The 15,059-nt window shown below is 65.0% G+C and overlaps 3 protein-coding genes across 4 annotated transcripts in view; 1 reads left to right on the top strand and 2 right to left on the bottom strand.

Moving 5' to 3' along the window:
- Positions 1-4,476, top strand: part of LOC130587201 (RNA-binding protein 4B-like) — a 5,712-nt gene extending 1,236 nt beyond the window's left edge. Inside the window, 2 exon segments of the mRNA XM_057388166.1 lie at positions 1,344-1,765; positions 2,789-4,476. Of these exon segments, the coding sequence (XP_057244149.1) occupies positions 1,344-1,765; positions 2,789-3,483 (1,117 nt within the window). The 3' untranslated portion in view covers positions 3,484-4,476.
- A 968-nt stretch (positions 4,477-5,444) lies between these two features.
- On the bottom strand, positions 5,445-10,414 carry RBM14 (RNA binding motif protein 14). 2 transcript variants are annotated; one of them, XM_057388162.1, is made up of 3 exons: positions 9,920-10,414; positions 6,329-7,958; positions 5,445-5,963 (listed from the first exon to the last, which is right to left on the bottom strand). In XM_057388162.1, the coding sequence occupies exons 1-3, from the start codon at positions 10,263-10,265 to the stop codon at positions 5,756-5,758; spliced, it is 2,184 nt and encodes a 727-aa protein (XP_057244145.1). In that variant the 5' UTR covers positions 10,266-10,414; the 3' UTR covers positions 5,445-5,755. The 2 variants fall into 2 exon arrangements, with proteins under 2 accessions (XP_057244145.1, XP_057244146.1); XM_057388163.1 differs by lacking the exon at positions 6,329-7,958 and having other exon boundaries at positions 5,837-5,963; positions 9,920-10,390.
- A 128-nt stretch (positions 10,415-10,542) lies between these two features.
- Positions 10,543-12,971, bottom strand: CCS (copper chaperone for superoxide dismutase). The gene is given in 8 exon segments (XM_057388164.1): positions 10,543-10,781; positions 10,857-10,960; positions 11,065-11,142; positions 11,275-11,335; positions 11,425-11,605; positions 12,108-12,245; positions 12,320-12,392; positions 12,888-12,971. Coding segments are annotated over 8 exon segments (849 nt in total). The 5' UTR covers positions 12,924-12,971; the 3' UTR covers positions 10,543-10,603.
- Between the last annotated feature and the right edge of the window lie 2,088 nt (positions 12,972-15,059).

Below are 15,059 nucleotides of genomic sequence, written 5' to 3'. Positions count from 1 at the left end.
GGACAGACCCGGCCACGGCCCCGCTGAGGCACCGGGAACCCTCGGGGGATGCGATCCGGGATGGTTTGGGGGGGTCTCGGGCCTGTGGAGCGGAGGGGTTTGGGAGGGGGGGTCTCAGATCTGTGGGGTCTCAGGTCTGAGGGGGTCTCAGGCGCAGAAGGAACGGAGGGAATTGGGGGGATCTCTGCCCTTGAGGGGTTTTGGGGTTCGGGGCGCGGCTGTGCASTCTGGGGGGGCTCGGCCCTGCAGGAAAAGGGATGTCAGAGGTTTAGGTGATTTTCGGGATGTCAGAGGCTTGAGGTGTTTTTGGGGTGTCAGAGGTTTAAGGTGTTTTTTAGGGGGTGTTTGTGGGCACAGCCGGGGAGGGGCACGGGCAGAGATTCAGGGTGTTTATTTTGGGGGAGATCTGGGGTGTTTGAAGGAGCAGGGACAGATTCTTGGGGGGATTTGGGATGTCTGTGGGCACAGTCCCAGACATCCACACAGAGCTTTGGGGTCTTTATTTGAGAGGGATTTGGCGTGTTTGTGGGCACAACCCTGGGACACAGACAAAGGTTCAGGGTGTTTATTTGAGGGGGATTTGGGGTGTTACAGCGGACAGCCCTGCAGGGGCAGAGTTTTGGGGTGTTTATTTGGGGTATTTATGGCTCTGCTCTGAGAGGACTTCAGCCCCAGGGGCCCACAATGAAATTCAGGGTTTTTGAGGATTTGGGGTGCCATGAGTGAGCAGGGGCAGAGTTTTGGGGTGTTTATTTGTAGAGGTTTGGGGTCTTTGGGGCTACAGCCCCAAGCACACACAGAGAGGTTTGGGGAGTTTATTTGGGGTTTTAGTGGGGCACAGCCCCAGGGACACACCCAGAAGATGGGGCTGTTTTTTGGGGGTTTTCAGGGCTGTTTGCGGGCACAGCCTTAGGCATAGAGGTCAGGGCTGTTTCTGCAGCGGTTTTGGAGCTGTTTTTTGAGGGGTTTCAGGGCTGTTCATGGGTGCAGCCCCAGGCACACTCACTGAGGTTGGGGCTGTCTTTTGGGGGGTTTTGGGGCTGTTTTTTCAGGGGTTTCATGGCTTTTCATGGATGCAGCCCCTTGCACACACCCAGAGGACAGGGCTGTTTCTCCAGGGGTTTTGGTGCTGTTTGTTCAGGGGTTTCGGGGCTGTTCATGGGTGTAGCCCTGGGCACACACCCAGAGGACGTGGCTGTTTCTCCAGGGATTTTGGGGCAGTTTTTTGGGGGTTTCGGGGCTGTTTGTGGGTGCAGCTCCAGGCACACACCCAGAGGACGGGGCTGTTTTTTCCCGGGGGTTTCGGTGCGGTCCGCGGCTCACCGCGGCGCTGTCCGGCGCAGGCGGGTCGCGATGGTGAAGCTGTTCATCGGGAACCTGCCGCGCGAGGCGACGGAGCAGGAGATCCGCTCCCTGTTCGAGCAGTACGGGAAGGTGCTGGAGTGCGACATCATCAAGAACTACGGCTTCGTGCACATCGAGGACAAGACGGCGGCMGAGGACGCCATCCGCAACCTGCACCACCACAAGCTGCACGGCGTCTGCATCAACGTGGAGGCCAGCAAGAACAAGAGCAAGGCCTCCACCAAGCTGCACGTGGGCAACATCAGCCCCGCGTGCACCAACCTGGAGCTGCGCGCCAAGTTCGAGGAGTATGGCCCCGTCATMGARTGYGACATCGTCAAGGACTACGCCTTCGTGCACATGGAGCGGGCYGAGGATGCCGTAGAGGCCATCMGAGGGCTGGACAACACCGAGTTCCAAGGTGAGCTGTGGGCTCGGGGAGCTCCAGGCTGGGCTGGGGCATGGGGAAGTTCTGGGTGATTTCGGTGTTACCGTCCCCACTCAATCGTGGCTGCTGCGTTTGGAGCTTCTTCTCATCCCAGAGTGCTGGAATTTGGCTCTGGGGAATCATTGGTGCCGTGTGCTGTCCCTGTGCCCTCATCTGCTGTTGAGGMCAGGGGCACCGCGGTGGCTCCGTGTCGGGGCTGAGCAGCTCTGCAGTGCTGGGTTTGTAGGAATTATGGAGGATTTGCCCCAAACTGGTTGGTTCAGGGTGATTTCTGCCCCTGGGGCCACCTTGCAGGACTGATGGTGTCCCTGTCCTGCTGGAATTTGGGGCGATATCAGGAAAATGGGGCTGGGAGCAAGCACCGTGTCTGGGGGCTGCTGGGTCGGCTCCTCTGCACCCCAGCTCCTGCCTGGAACTGCCCCCTTACCTGTGGGAGCTGGTGTGGCTCTTGTCACCCCTGCCCTCAGCGGTGCCAGCGGTGGCTCTCAGGAGTCCCACAGTGTCCTGGGTGGCTATCAGGGTCCCCTGGGCTGGTGCCAACTCTTGGGGGTCCCGTGGTTCTGGTGGAGACTCTCGAGGTTCCTTTGCTGTGGTGCTGATGCCCTCTCGGGAGGGTCCCATGGACCACTGGCTCCAGCTCCCTTTGCAAAATCTCAGATGATCCAATCCTTAAAATAATTCAGTCTTGGTGCAATAATTAAATAACTGAATAACAAAATAACAGTTTGAGCTGGTTATTCTGACAGGGACTCCAGASCAAGGAGGACCTGGGCTTTTATCCCTCAGTTTGTTCAAAGAAAAGTCTCGGGGTCTCTGTGGCCTGGTGCTGGGTGCGACTGGGAGATTTTGTGCCAGTGTCAGGATCAGCTCGGGGGGATCCCATGGCCTTGATGCCAACGCTGGGCTGGTTTGAGGGATCCCACAGTGATGCCCGAGGTTTTGGGGGTGGGCAGGGCGCGGTGCCGGGGGGTGACGCCGGGTCTCCCTCTCCCCAAGGCAAGCGGATGCGCGTGCAGCTGTCCACCAGCCGGCTGCGGACGGCGCCCGGGATGGGAGACAAGAGCGGCTGCTACCGCTGCGGGAAGGAGGGGCACTGGTCTAAGGAGTGCCCGGTCGATCGCCCGGGGCAAGTGGCGGACTTTGCCGAGGCCTATAACGAGCAGTACGGAGCCGTGCGCACTCCCTACACCGCGGGCTATGGGGAGACCGTGTATTACGATGAGGCCTACGGCGGGATGGCCGACTACTACAAGCGCTACCGCGTCCGCTCCTACGCCACGGCCTCGGCGTACGACGCCTACGCGGAGCAGACCATGGCCCAGTACTCCCAGTACGCCCAGTACTCCCAAGTCCAGTCCTCGGCCCTGGCCGCCACCACGGCCATGGCCGGCCGCATCCCCACCACCTTAGACGCGTACGACCGAGCTCTGCTGCCCACCCCGGGCGCGGCGGCCGCCGTTGCCGCCGCCGCTGCCACCGCCGCGGCCGCCGCCGCGTCCTCCACGTATTACACCCGGGACAGGAGCCCCCTGCGCCGCACGGCCGCCGCGGCCAGCACCGTCGGAGAGGCGTACACGTATGACCGTGGGCAGCTGTCGCCCGTCTCCTCGGTGGCCCGGGCGTCGCTCTACGACATGCAGCGCTTCGGGCGGGACCCGTACGYGGACCGGGCGCGCTACTCCGCCTTTTGAGCCGGAGGTGAGCGCGTTGGCGGCTCTCGGCGCCGCTGGGGGGCCCCGCTGCCGGTGGTCCCGGTTGTGCTGGTTGAGCCTGAGGCGGGTGATGGGTCATGGTGACACAACAGGCCCCATGGGCGTTAAAGCCCTGTTGTGGTGAGAAGGTGCTGTGATTAGCGGGGCAGCGCTGGTGTCTCTCTCCCGGCCGTAACTCATGTTCCTGCTGGGCCAGGCTCTGTCTCAGCACAGTCCCCACAGGGTGGGGGGTTTCCACAGAGCCCCCGGCCCCGGGGCAGCTCGTGCCCACGTGGGCTGTGCCCGGTTCCCRGTGGGCCGGGGATCCCGGTGGGCCGGAGCCCCGCTGCTGCTCCACGTCAGGACTCTGTTGCTGCCAGGAAGCCGCAGCTCCCCGGGGCACCGGGGCTCGGCACGGTTCCGGATCGGCCCCGGGGGCACCTGCGCCAACTCCTCTTTTCTCTTACAGGTAAGATTTGTGCGGCTGGACGTCGGGGTCCCGTCGCACGCCGACTCGGCGCCGCGYGTCTCGGGCAGCGCCGGGTGCCACCGCCGCCGCGTGCCGCTCCCGGGCCCGTTCCTTACAGACGCGCGGCTCGTCCTCAGCCCGGGCAGGATTAGCTCAGCCCCTCCCCCAGCTTCCCCCGCCCCCCTGGGCAGGATTTTGCTTTTCCAGGTAGTTTTGGGTCCCCGCCCCAGGCTCAGGTGTGAGCGCGCAGCTGCAGCCGTCCCCCAGCGCCAGCTTTGCTTTGCTTCGCCGCCCCCWCGCTCCCCCGGAGCTCTTCCCGAGTCGTCGTTTTGCCTTTTTTTCCTTTATTTTTTTAAGAGGGTGGATAATCCAGTGGTAGGTTTTTAGCCCAACGCCGTAGCTGACCGGAGGCCGCCGCGCCAGCGGGGGTGGAATCCCCCCCGCACAGTGATTTAGAGTCCCCCAACCCCCCTTTCCGGTAAAATAAACTCAAAATTTTTAACAAACGGCGCTGGCTCTGCCCACGCTTCTTTCTCTGCACTCACATCCCCTCAGAACATGGCATGGCACCTTCTGGACCCCCCGGTGCTGCCCATGCTGACTGCAGCTCTCAGAGAGGGGCTGCTCCAAAGGAGGGCACCCCCAAAACAGTCCTAGGGCCCCCAAAATGGGCACCCAGGGGTTACAGAGGGGGTCTTTAACCCCCAGCTCTTCCTCCTCTCCCTCCTCATGGGTGGCAGGAGCTGCTATTTAACCTGCCCTGGGGCTAATGAGTCCCCAGACTGCTTTGTTTGTTCCTAAAGTGATTCATTTTGTCCCCAGCCTGCCCAAACATGGCCCCCCCATGGCCCACACTGAACTCCGTGCCCCTTGGTGCTCATTAATTAAGGCCATTAAGCCCAGGACATCCCTTTGGTGATGTTTTGCCTCTGCCCTGCCAGTGCTGATCAGTGCCAGTGTCACCCAAGGGCGCTGCCATAGCCACACCTGCAGACTCGTGGCCAGGYCCAGGGGTTGTGTGGCCTCTCTGGAAAGGAGGGGAGAAGCTTTAGACCCTCCCGCCTGGCTAATTACTGCGGTGGTTAATGAGCCTTGGCCGTCCCTGCCATGGCACAGTYGGGACTGGGCTGTGACCTCTCCCTAGTGAGAGACGGGAGAGGAAGTGCCCGCAGGAAGGGTCACAGTGGTGACAGTAACACACACCACCACAGCTCTTGCTCAAACACAGCACAACCCCTCAAAACCAACTTTTCTCACCCAAAACAAAGCCCCAGCACAGATCYGTGCTGGTGTCATGGCACTGCTGAGTGCAGCACTCCCTGCTGCCAGCTGTGAATGCTGCAGATCCTCCAAATCCAGCTCTTCTGTGGTGGGGACGCATCGGGAGTGGCATCAGCCCGTGCTGGGTGATGATGGTGGCACTGGGAGGTGTCCCCCAGGGGTGGGAGCAGATCCCCGCGACTGGGAAAGAAGCAGGCGGGAGGCGCTGGGAACCGGAGCAGACCCCCAATGTTTATTTACAGTCGTAAAAAAACCCCGGCACCGTGCCGGGCCCGACGCTGGGAACGGGGAATGCACCCAAAAAATGGGACAACTCGTGGTATAAAAGAGTCTCGGCCACACGGCCGCAACCATTAGCAGGTTATGAACTGGCGCCGAGCGCCGGCGGGGGACAAAACGCGCGGCCACTGCCAACCGTAACCGCGGAACCTTCTAAAAAACTCAAACAGCAAAACCAGAAAAAAAGGCTGAAAAAGAACCGTCCGTGCCCTGGCGGGGTGGCAAGCGGGGCCTGTGGCCGGCTCAGAGGCGACGCTGGTAGCCTGAGTGGACGCGGGCAGCGGGCAGGTAGTCGCCGTAGCCACCCGAGTAGCGGGCGTACTCGGAGTGCGCGTCCGGCATGCGGCGGTAGTCCAGCGGGGACTTGGTGGGCGAGCGGCGGTACGCCAGCGGCGAGTCCGCTAAGCGCCGGTAATCGGCCAGCTCGGACAGCCGGCGTTCRGAGCCATACCTGGGCGAGAGAAGAGACGGGGGTCAGCCAGGGGGGATAGCTCCCGGATCCACTGCCGGCAGCGGCACCACATCCRCCCGGGGACGCACTGCGATGGGCAGGGCCGGCGCAGGACGGGATCGGACACCGGACGCCACGGAGGCCCTGCCATGTGCCGCCACCTCCCCCCGCCCGCACCAAGCCCCGTCCCACCCCCGGGATCTGCGCGGCGTGAGCGGAGCCATGGCGCCCACCGCGCCGGGCGATAGCGAGCCACACTGGTGCCGCGTGGCGCCGGTCAAGCCGCGAGCGGTGCGCCGGAGCCCGGCGAGCCGGCGAGCAGCAGGAGRTAGGGGTGGGGGTCGGTGCCCCGCCTGGCACCGTACCTTTTAGCCAGAGAGGATGATTTTTTGTACGGGTCGTCGTAGGCGGCGCTGCGAGGCGGGGAGAGGCGGGTGCGCTCGTAGGGCGGTGCGGCGGCGGCGGCCTGCGCCAGGCCCAGGTAGGAGCCGGCCGGCTGCCCCAGCTGGCTCGGCCCGTCGTAGGCGCTGCCCGGCTGGGCTCGGTACGCAGCCGCCAGCGCGGCGGAGGACGGCTGCTGCGCCGGGTAGGAGGCCGCCATGGCGCCGGAGGCCTGGGCCCGGTACGCGGCCGTCAGCGGGGCGGAGGCCTGCGCTTTGTAGGAGGCTGCGGCGACGGCGGCCTGGCTGCCGTAGGACGCAGCCAGCGAGGAGCCCGTCTGCGCGCCGTAGCCGGCGGGGAGCGCGGCAGCCGTGGGCTGGCTGCCGTAGGACGCGGGCAGGCCCGCAGCGGGCTGGGCGCCGTACGAGGCCGAGTGGCCCACGGCGGGCTGGGCGCCGTACGAGGCGGACAGCGCGGGCTGAGCGCCGTAGGAGGCCGAGTGGCCGGCCATGGGCTGGGCGCYGTAGGAGCTGGCGTGGACCGCCACGGCCTGGGCRCYGTAGGAGCTGGCATGCACTGCCACGGCCTGGGCGCCGTAGTTGGAGGACAGTGCAGCACCAGGCTGGGCGCCGTAGGAGCTGGCGTGGCCATCCATGGGCTGGGCACCGTAGGAGGCTGCGGCCGGCTGGGCGCCGTAGGACACCACGTGCGTGGCCACGGCCTGGGCGCTGTAGGAGTTGGCCGGGCCAGCAGCGGGCTGGGCACCATACGCAGCTATGGCCGGCTGGGCACCGTAGCCGGCCGAGTAGCCCGAGGCGGGCTGGGCACTGTAGGAGGAGGCCAGGGCAGCGGACTGGACRCCGTAGGAGCTGAGGGAGTTGGCGGCAGCAGGCTGCGCGCCATAGGAGGCGGCAGCGGCGGGCTGGGCGCCGTAGGAGCCGAGGGAGCTGGCGGCGGCGGGCTGAGCGCCCGTGGCACCCAGGGAGCCGACCGAGGGCTGGGAGCGGTAGGCGCTGCCCAGCGAGGCTGAGGGCTGTGCGCGGTACGCGGCGGCCTGGCCCGTGGTGGGCTGTGGGCGGTATGCCACACCCAGGGAGGCCGAGGGCTGGGCRCGGTACGTGGCCCCCAATGAGGCTGAGGGCTGGGCGCGATAGGCGGCCGGCTGTGCCGTCATGGGGAGCGTCACCGCCGCGTAGCCGGCGCGGGTRGGTGAGCGCCGCAGCGGGCTGCGGTCCCTGCCGAAGTAGGAGGGGGAGGCGGGCCGGGGCTGCGCGTCGAAGGCGTCGTACTTGGCGCCGAAGCGCTGCTGGTAATCRTACAGGGAGGGGGTGGCGGCGTAGCCGGTGCCCGCGGCCGAGGGGAAGGCGGCATCGGCCGCCCGGCGCTGCTGGTCAAAGCCCTCGATCTTGGGCTGGAACTTCTCGCGGTACTCGAGGCCGATGCGCTTGGTCTTGTCGACGCCGAGGGCGGGCGGCGGGGCCTGGCCCGTGCCCTTCTTCTGCACGTTGGTGGAGAGCTCCACGTTCACCCGGCGCCCCTTCACCTCCTTCCCATTTAGGTTTTCGATGGCAACTTTAGCATCGGCTTCGTTCTCCATGTGCACAAAGGCATAGTCTGACAAAGCAGCAGAGAGAGCAGTGAGGGGAGAAAACACAACTCGTTACAGGAGCCGGCGCTAACGAGCCGTGTGGCGGCAGCGGGACGGGTGCAGGATGGGCACTGCTGGCCCTGGGACGGCGCTGCCGGCCCCGCTCGCTGGTGAAGACACGACCACCACTGTCGGCTCTGCCCCACATTAATTTGGTCGCAGCCCACCCCAGGTCACAGCCTCCCCCAGCCCACCTGGCTCCCTCCACGTCCCCCCAGCTTTTGCCTCCTGTGACCCCCTGTGACCCCTCCCTGGCACATGGGGACAAAGGGCCCTGTGCTGGGCTGGCAGTGCCAGCACCATGGGCTCAGCTGGGACGTCCTGGCAGTGAGCGGAGCAAAGCTGAGAGAACCGGCGCCAGCACAGAGAGCAGGACAGGGACAGAGAGCGAGAGGGGACAGAGGGGGACAAAGGGAGAGAAGGGAGGATCGGGAGGGAGAGAAGGGGTAAGGCAGGAGAGAGGAAAACAAGGACAAAGAGGAAAACAGGGAGGTAAGAAAGACAGAGGGTAGAGGAGGGAGGGGAAGGACCTGAGCACCCCCCATGAGTGCCCAGCCACGGCAAGGAGCCGGCACCACGTGGCACAACCGCGGCTCGGCAGCACAGAGACATCTGAGGACAGCGAGGAGCAGGGAAGCGGGACCTGGTGGCCAACTCTGGTGGCCACCTGTAGCACTTGGCCCAGCAGGTTTGGGGGTCAGATGCCCCCTYGGTAGTCAGGGGGTTGCCCCTGTGGCACGACGGGTCCGGGGCCGGCACAGGGCAGTGACCCCGTGGTGTTTCCCCTGTGGACACAGACCGAGACCACCGGAACCAGTGACAGCCCACACAAGGGTGTGCAGTGTGCTGGGTGTGCTGAGAGCGTCGCTGGCCAAGCAAAACCATCCCAGACCTTCCAGCATCAGAACCATGTCACCCCCTCCTGTCCACTCTGCCATCCCGCCCTCCTGGCTCCTGTCCCACATCCACATGACCCACTCTGGCAGCCTGAAGAGGGGAATGTCCCCTCCATGTCCCCTCCCAACCCGCTGCCACCTCCTGTGGTGGCCTTGAACCCGAGGGGACACAAGGCAGGCTCTGCCGGGCTCTGCTGGCAGCTGCAACCTGGGACAAGAGAGCAGAGGAACAACATCCCCCCACTGCRGGTGGGGGGACACGGGCACCRTGGGGACATCAYCAGGACTCCCGGTGAGAGGGGATGAGGTGACAGCAGCATCAGAGGAAGGAAGTGACACTGTCACACAATCTTTGTGACACAGGGGTGGTGGAAGGGGGATGACCCCATCAGGCTGTGTTGGGGGTCCCCAGTGTAAAACCGTTGAGCCCCTTGGAGGGGCATTTTCATGGTGTGTTCTGTGCATGTCCCAGCTCCGTGTCCAAGCGTGTCTGGGGAGGCCAGGCCACGGTAGGTCAGGGGTGATTGGGTCACAGAGGTGGCASCASYGGKCAGGGGGTCACCCCAGCTRGGGSYRGRGGATGTGGYTACCTGGAARGGGGTTCACGGTAGCTATAGGGCGRGTTWGGGGRGGTKGGAGRGGATTTGGGGAGCCCAGAGGGACTCACACAGCCCCACCTGAGCCTGGGGGAGGCGATGGAAGACACGTGGCTGCTAAGAAGCGGGGGGGTTAAGGGGTTTGGGCCACCCACACAGACCCACACAGACCCGCACCGCCCCGGCCGGGACAGGCGGAGGCGATGGAGGAGGATGTGGCTGGCAGGAAAGGGGTTACAGCAGCTCGCACGGGCCCCGATTCCGGGCGGGGGGAGACGGCAGAACCCCCTCCCCCGCTCCACCAGCCCGGGCCGTGCCGGGGTCCGGGCGGGGGCGACGCCGCAGTCGGACGGAACTCGGGTGCCACGGGTCACCCGGCGGCGCGGGCCGAGCTCGGCGGGGGCCGCGCGGCCCCGGCGGCGGCGGGTCCGGTACCTTTCACCACGTCGCATTCCACCACGGGGCCGTACTGTTGGAAGAGCGAGCGCAGCTCCCCGCTCGTGCACGCGGCCGACACATTCCCCACGAAGATCTTGCAGGTGTTGGTGGGGCGCGGCCGGGACGGCTCCACCACGATGCGGCGGCCGTGCAGTTGGTGCCCGTTGAGCTGCGAGATGGCGCGCGCGGCCGCCGCCTCGTCCCGCAGGTGCACGAAGGCGAACTGTTTCATGAGGGCGACGCCCAGCACCGGCCCCGCGACGCCGGCGAACAGCTCGCTCAACTCTTCCGCCGTCGCCTCTTCGGGGACATTGCCCACGAAGAGTTTGATGCCGGGACGCATCGCGGCGGGAATCGGTGGGGGGGGGGGAGCGGAGCGGGGACAGAACCGGCAGCGGCGGCGGCGGCTTCAAAATGGCGGCGATTCCTGAAGGCGGCGGGGGCGGTGCCGTGCGCAGCGCGCCTGCGTGCCGTGCGCACCGCCCTGCCTCCGCGCGCCTGCGTGCCGTGTGCACCGCCCGTTCTGTTCCCGCCGCGTTAGCCCCGCCCACGCTCTGACAGACCACGCCCCCTACAGCCGCCTGTTCACTGTGGCCACGCCCCCCCCCTTAAAGGAGCCGCCGCATTTCGAGGGTCGCGTTCCCCCCCCCAGAACCGCAGCGGCTGCAGAGCGAGGGGCGTTTATTCGGTCCCGGGGGGCTCTYAGAGGTGGGGGCTGGGGGTCTCCATGGCGGGGGTCCCCGGGGGGGTCCCGTGGCTCCGGTCCCGCTCCTCCCAGAGGGTGACGCCGTCGCAGGAACAGACGCGTTTGGGGTTCTGGAAGAGCCCGGCCGCACGGGCCACCACGCCACAGGCCAGCCTGGAGACACGGGGAGGGGTCAGAGGGGGGGAAGACCCCCAAACCCCCCCAAAAAAAACCTCTCCCTGCACTCACCCCGGCCCTGAGTTGCCGTTGACCCGGGACAGCGGGTGGGACCCCCGGCCCAGGTCATCCTCGCTCTCGGCCACCACCACAGAGCGGCCGATGATGTCCCAGACCTGGGGAGGGGGGGATTGGAGGGGTCAGAACCTYACAGAGACCCCCAAATTATGGGGCAGACCCTGCCACAGTCACAGAATGGGGTCAGACCCCCAATTCCCACCTTCAGCCGCGTGTCCTCGATCCTGAACCGCGCTCGGCCCTCGGCGTCAGCCCAGATGTTCCCCAGGTCCCCGGCGTGCTGTGGGGGCAGAGGGGGTCCAGGAGCCCCCCAAAAACTCACAGAAACCACCCCAAAACTCACAGAGACCCCAAAAACCCACAGAGCCCCTTGAGAACCCCCAGGACCCCCAAAAATCCTCCCCCAGCTCACCCTGTGCTGGTCCTGGGGTCCCCCATGGGTCTCCCCGTCAGGGTCGAAGTGGCCCCCGCAGCTGTTTTGGGGGGGAACAGGACATGGGGGGTGAAATTTGGGGTCCCCACACCCTCCAACCCCCCCCGCAGCCCACCCGCCCCCCCTTACCTGTTACAGGGATCCGAGAGGTCCCCGAATTCGTGGATGTGGAGCCCGTGGGGGCCYGGGGGGAGCCCGGACACGGCCCCGTCCACGAGGCAGCGACCGGGCGAGAGCTGCAGGAACCGGACCAGGCCCCGGACCCCACCGGGACCCCCCAGTGCCGCCACTGCAGCCCCCCCGGGGGGAACTGGGGAGGGGGACATGTCAGGGTGTGGGACCCCCAGAACCACCCCCATCACAAAAACAACCTGAGGGACCCCGAAACTTTCACCCCAAAACTGAACTTCCACCCCTAAACCCCAGCCAGGGATCCCAAACCCCGCTAAGACCCCCCAAACCCTTCTGTGACCATCTCAAAGCCCCCAGGACCCTTCAAACCCCAGTGAGACCCCTCCAAACCCTTCTGTGACCCCCCCAAACCCTTCTGTGACCATCCCAAAATCGCCCAGGACCCCTCAAACCCCACTGAGACCCCTCCAAACCCCACTGGAACCCCCCCAGACCCTTCTGTGACCATCCCAAAGCCCCCCAGGACCCCTCAAACCCCTCTATGACCTCTCCAAACTCTCCCAACTCCTTCCTTTGCAACTCCCAAACTCCCCCTAACCCTCTGGCACCCCCTAAACCCCCTCGGGACTCCCCCAAATCCCTCCAGGACCCCTCCCGGGACTCCCCCAAGCCCCTCTCACCCTCGGAAGAGCCCCCCATGCCCTTGAGCACGGCTCTGCACCCCGAATTCTCCAGCAGCTCCCGCACTCGCTCGGCCGCCGCCGTGGTCTCCACCAGCACCGACTGCTCCTGGGGCCGCAGTTCCAGCAGCTTCACGTCTGGGGGGGCACAAAGGGGGTCCCTCAAAATCTTGGGAGGGGTCCCCGAGCTCGGGAAGGGTCGGGGGTCTCACCGGGAGCCGCGTCCAGCGCCGCCCGCACGGATTCGGCACAGCCCTGGCAGTTCATCTGCACCGCGAATTCCAGCTGGGGGGAAAAAAAACGGGGGTCAGCACCCCAAAATTGGGGGGGAAACGGCTCAGGAATGGGGGGAAGTGTCAGCAGCTCAAGATTGAGGGGTAAAAAGGGGATAAGCACCCCAAAACTGCGGGGAAAGGGAGCTCTGAACCGTCAGAACTGCTCTGGGAGGGCTGCGTGAGGGATCCTGCACCCCCGAAATTGTTTTTCATGAGGCTCTGAACCCCAAACCKTCCCCCGCCAGGGGTCCTGAACCCCCGAAAGTGCTTTTTTTCTGCGGTCCTAAACCCTCAAAACCCCTCTGCGAAGGATCCTGCACCCCAAAAACCACCACGGAACGGATCTTACACCCTCAGAACTCCCATGACCAGAGCGCTGCACCACCAAACCGCCCGTCCTCCGCTCCCAGACCCCCCAAACCCCTCCGTTTGACCTTCCCCGACTCCCCAAGCCCCCCGTGCCCCCCAATCGCCACCCTCCCGTCCCGTTTTCGGGSGTCCCAACCCGGCAGCTGCTCCCGGCGGTCTCCGGCGACGCCATGGCCGCGGACTCTGACCCCGGAACCGCTCGCGCGTCACYGCTGCACGCCGGACCCGTTCTCCCGTGGGACCGGAAGCGGCCGCGCCGCGGGGGAAGGGTTTGGCGGTAGCACCACTTCCGGCGTTTTGTCGTCATGGCAACGGCGCGGGGAATGGAAAGGGCCCGAGTGGGAAATTTCGGGAGGGTTTGAGGGGATTTTTTGGGTTTAGAAAGGTTTGGGGGGGCTTAGGGGGCTTTTTGGAACCGGACGGTGGGAAAGGTGAGGGTCCCGTGGGATATAGTGGGGTTTTGGGGGGTCCCCAAGGGGTTTTTTGAGGGTCCCCGTGGGTTTCCTGTGGGGTTTTGGGGGCTGGAGGTGTCAGGGGGATCACCCCGACCACGGGAACATCTTAAAGACCCCCAAAATCCCCACRGAGGGGGGGTTGAGAGCCTCTACCTGCAGCCCAGTGACCCTCAAGGTGAGCAGCACTCCCCACCCCCTCACCAAAACACCGCAGGGCAATGAAGACTTGAAAAAAAAGATGTTTATTTGCCCCAAAATGAACACAGACACAGCTGGGGGACTGAGTTTGAGACCAAAGGTGAGCAAGACTCCCACAAAGTGACAGACTGCCACTTTTGGGGGTCAGAGCACCCCCCAAATTGGGGATTAGAACRCCCCAAAGGCTCAAAGCCACCCTAAATCAGAGCTCAACCCCTCCCAAGGGCTCAAAGACCCCCAAATCGGGATTCAGAACCCTCCCAGAGGTTCACCCACAACCCTAGGGATCCAGAGTTCTCCAAATCAGGGCTCAGCACCCTCTCGAGGACTCAGAATCCACCCAAAGTGGGGCTCAGCCCCCTCAGAGGGTTCAAAACCCCCCCAAATCAGGGCTCGGCCCCCTCCAAGTGTTCAGAACCCCCCCAAATCAGGGCTCAGCCCCCTCAGAGGGTTCAGAACCCCCCCAAATCAGAGCTCAGCCCCTTCAGAGGTTTGAGAACCCCCCCAAATCAGAGCTCAGCCCCCTCAGAGGTTTGAGAACCCCCCCAAATCAGGGCTCAGCATCCCCCAAGGACTCAGAACCCCCCCAAATCAGGGCTCAGACCCCTCCAAGGACTCAGAACCCCCCCAAATCAGAGCTCAACATCCTCCCAAAGGTTCAGAATCCCCCAAACTGGGCCTCACCCCATTCCAAAGGTTCAGAATCTCCCCAAATCAGGGCTCAGCCCCCTCCCAAATACTCCAATCCCCCCAGACCTCAGCCGAGCCCCTCCCTGACCTGCTGCACCACCCTGGCCCGCACCGCCCGCCCCTCACGGGACCCCGGCCCGGGGGACGGTGGCGGCTGCTCGGGGGGCTCGGGGTGATCCGGGGCGGGCGGGAGCCCCTCGGGGGGTTCCAGRGGGACGCGGCGGCGCAGGGCGATGTTGTGCAGGATGCAGCAGGCCAGGAAGATCTGGCAGACTTTGGGGGGGCTGTACTGAAGCCCCCCGCCCGCCAGGCAGCGGAATCGGCGGCGCAGCAGCCCCAGGGTGCGGCGCAGGGGGTCGAGGGTCCGCGAGTGAAGGGCGTTGTAGCGCAGCTCGGCCGGACCCCGCGGGCCCGAGATGGGCGTCAGCAGCCACGGCTTCAGCGGGTACGTGCGGTCCCCTGGGGGAACAGGGGGGGAAAAAGGGTTGGGGGTGGAGGGAGAGCCCCAAACCATCCCCAGATTACTCCTAGAGTCACCCCCAGACCACCAGAATAACACTAGACCATGCCAGGGGTCACCCTTAGACTACCAGGGCCAGCCCAGAGTCACCCCCAAACCATCAGAACAACCCCAGACCCCTCCTGGAGTCACCCACAAACCACCAGGGTAACCCCAGACCACCCCCAGACCAACAGGGCCACCCCAGAGTCACCCCCAAACCACCAGAATAACCCCAGACCCCTCCTGGAGGTACTCACAAAGCACTGGATTAAACCCAGACCACCCTCAGACCACCAGRGTCACCCCCAGACCACCAGAGTCRCCCCAGAGTCACCSCAKAGCTCAAAGGAATCACCCCCARACCCCCCAGGACACCCAGGAACCCCTCACCCAGCAGCCAGACCCCCTCTGCCCTCATCTCCATCACAAACCACACCAGGGCTGAGTCCCCCAGGACTGTCCC

The sequence above is a fragment of the Malurus melanocephalus genome, unplaced genomic scaffold (assembly GCF_030028575.1).
Source record: "Malurus melanocephalus ecotype Western Australia unplaced genomic scaffold, MMel_1.1 scaffold_1628, whole genome shotgun sequence".
NCBI classification, from domain to species: domain Eukaryota; kingdom Metazoa; phylum Chordata; class Aves; order Passeriformes; family Maluridae; genus Malurus; species Malurus melanocephalus.
Note: the sequence above shows the minus strand (reverse complement) of the source record. Positions and strands in the feature narration are given on the sequence as shown.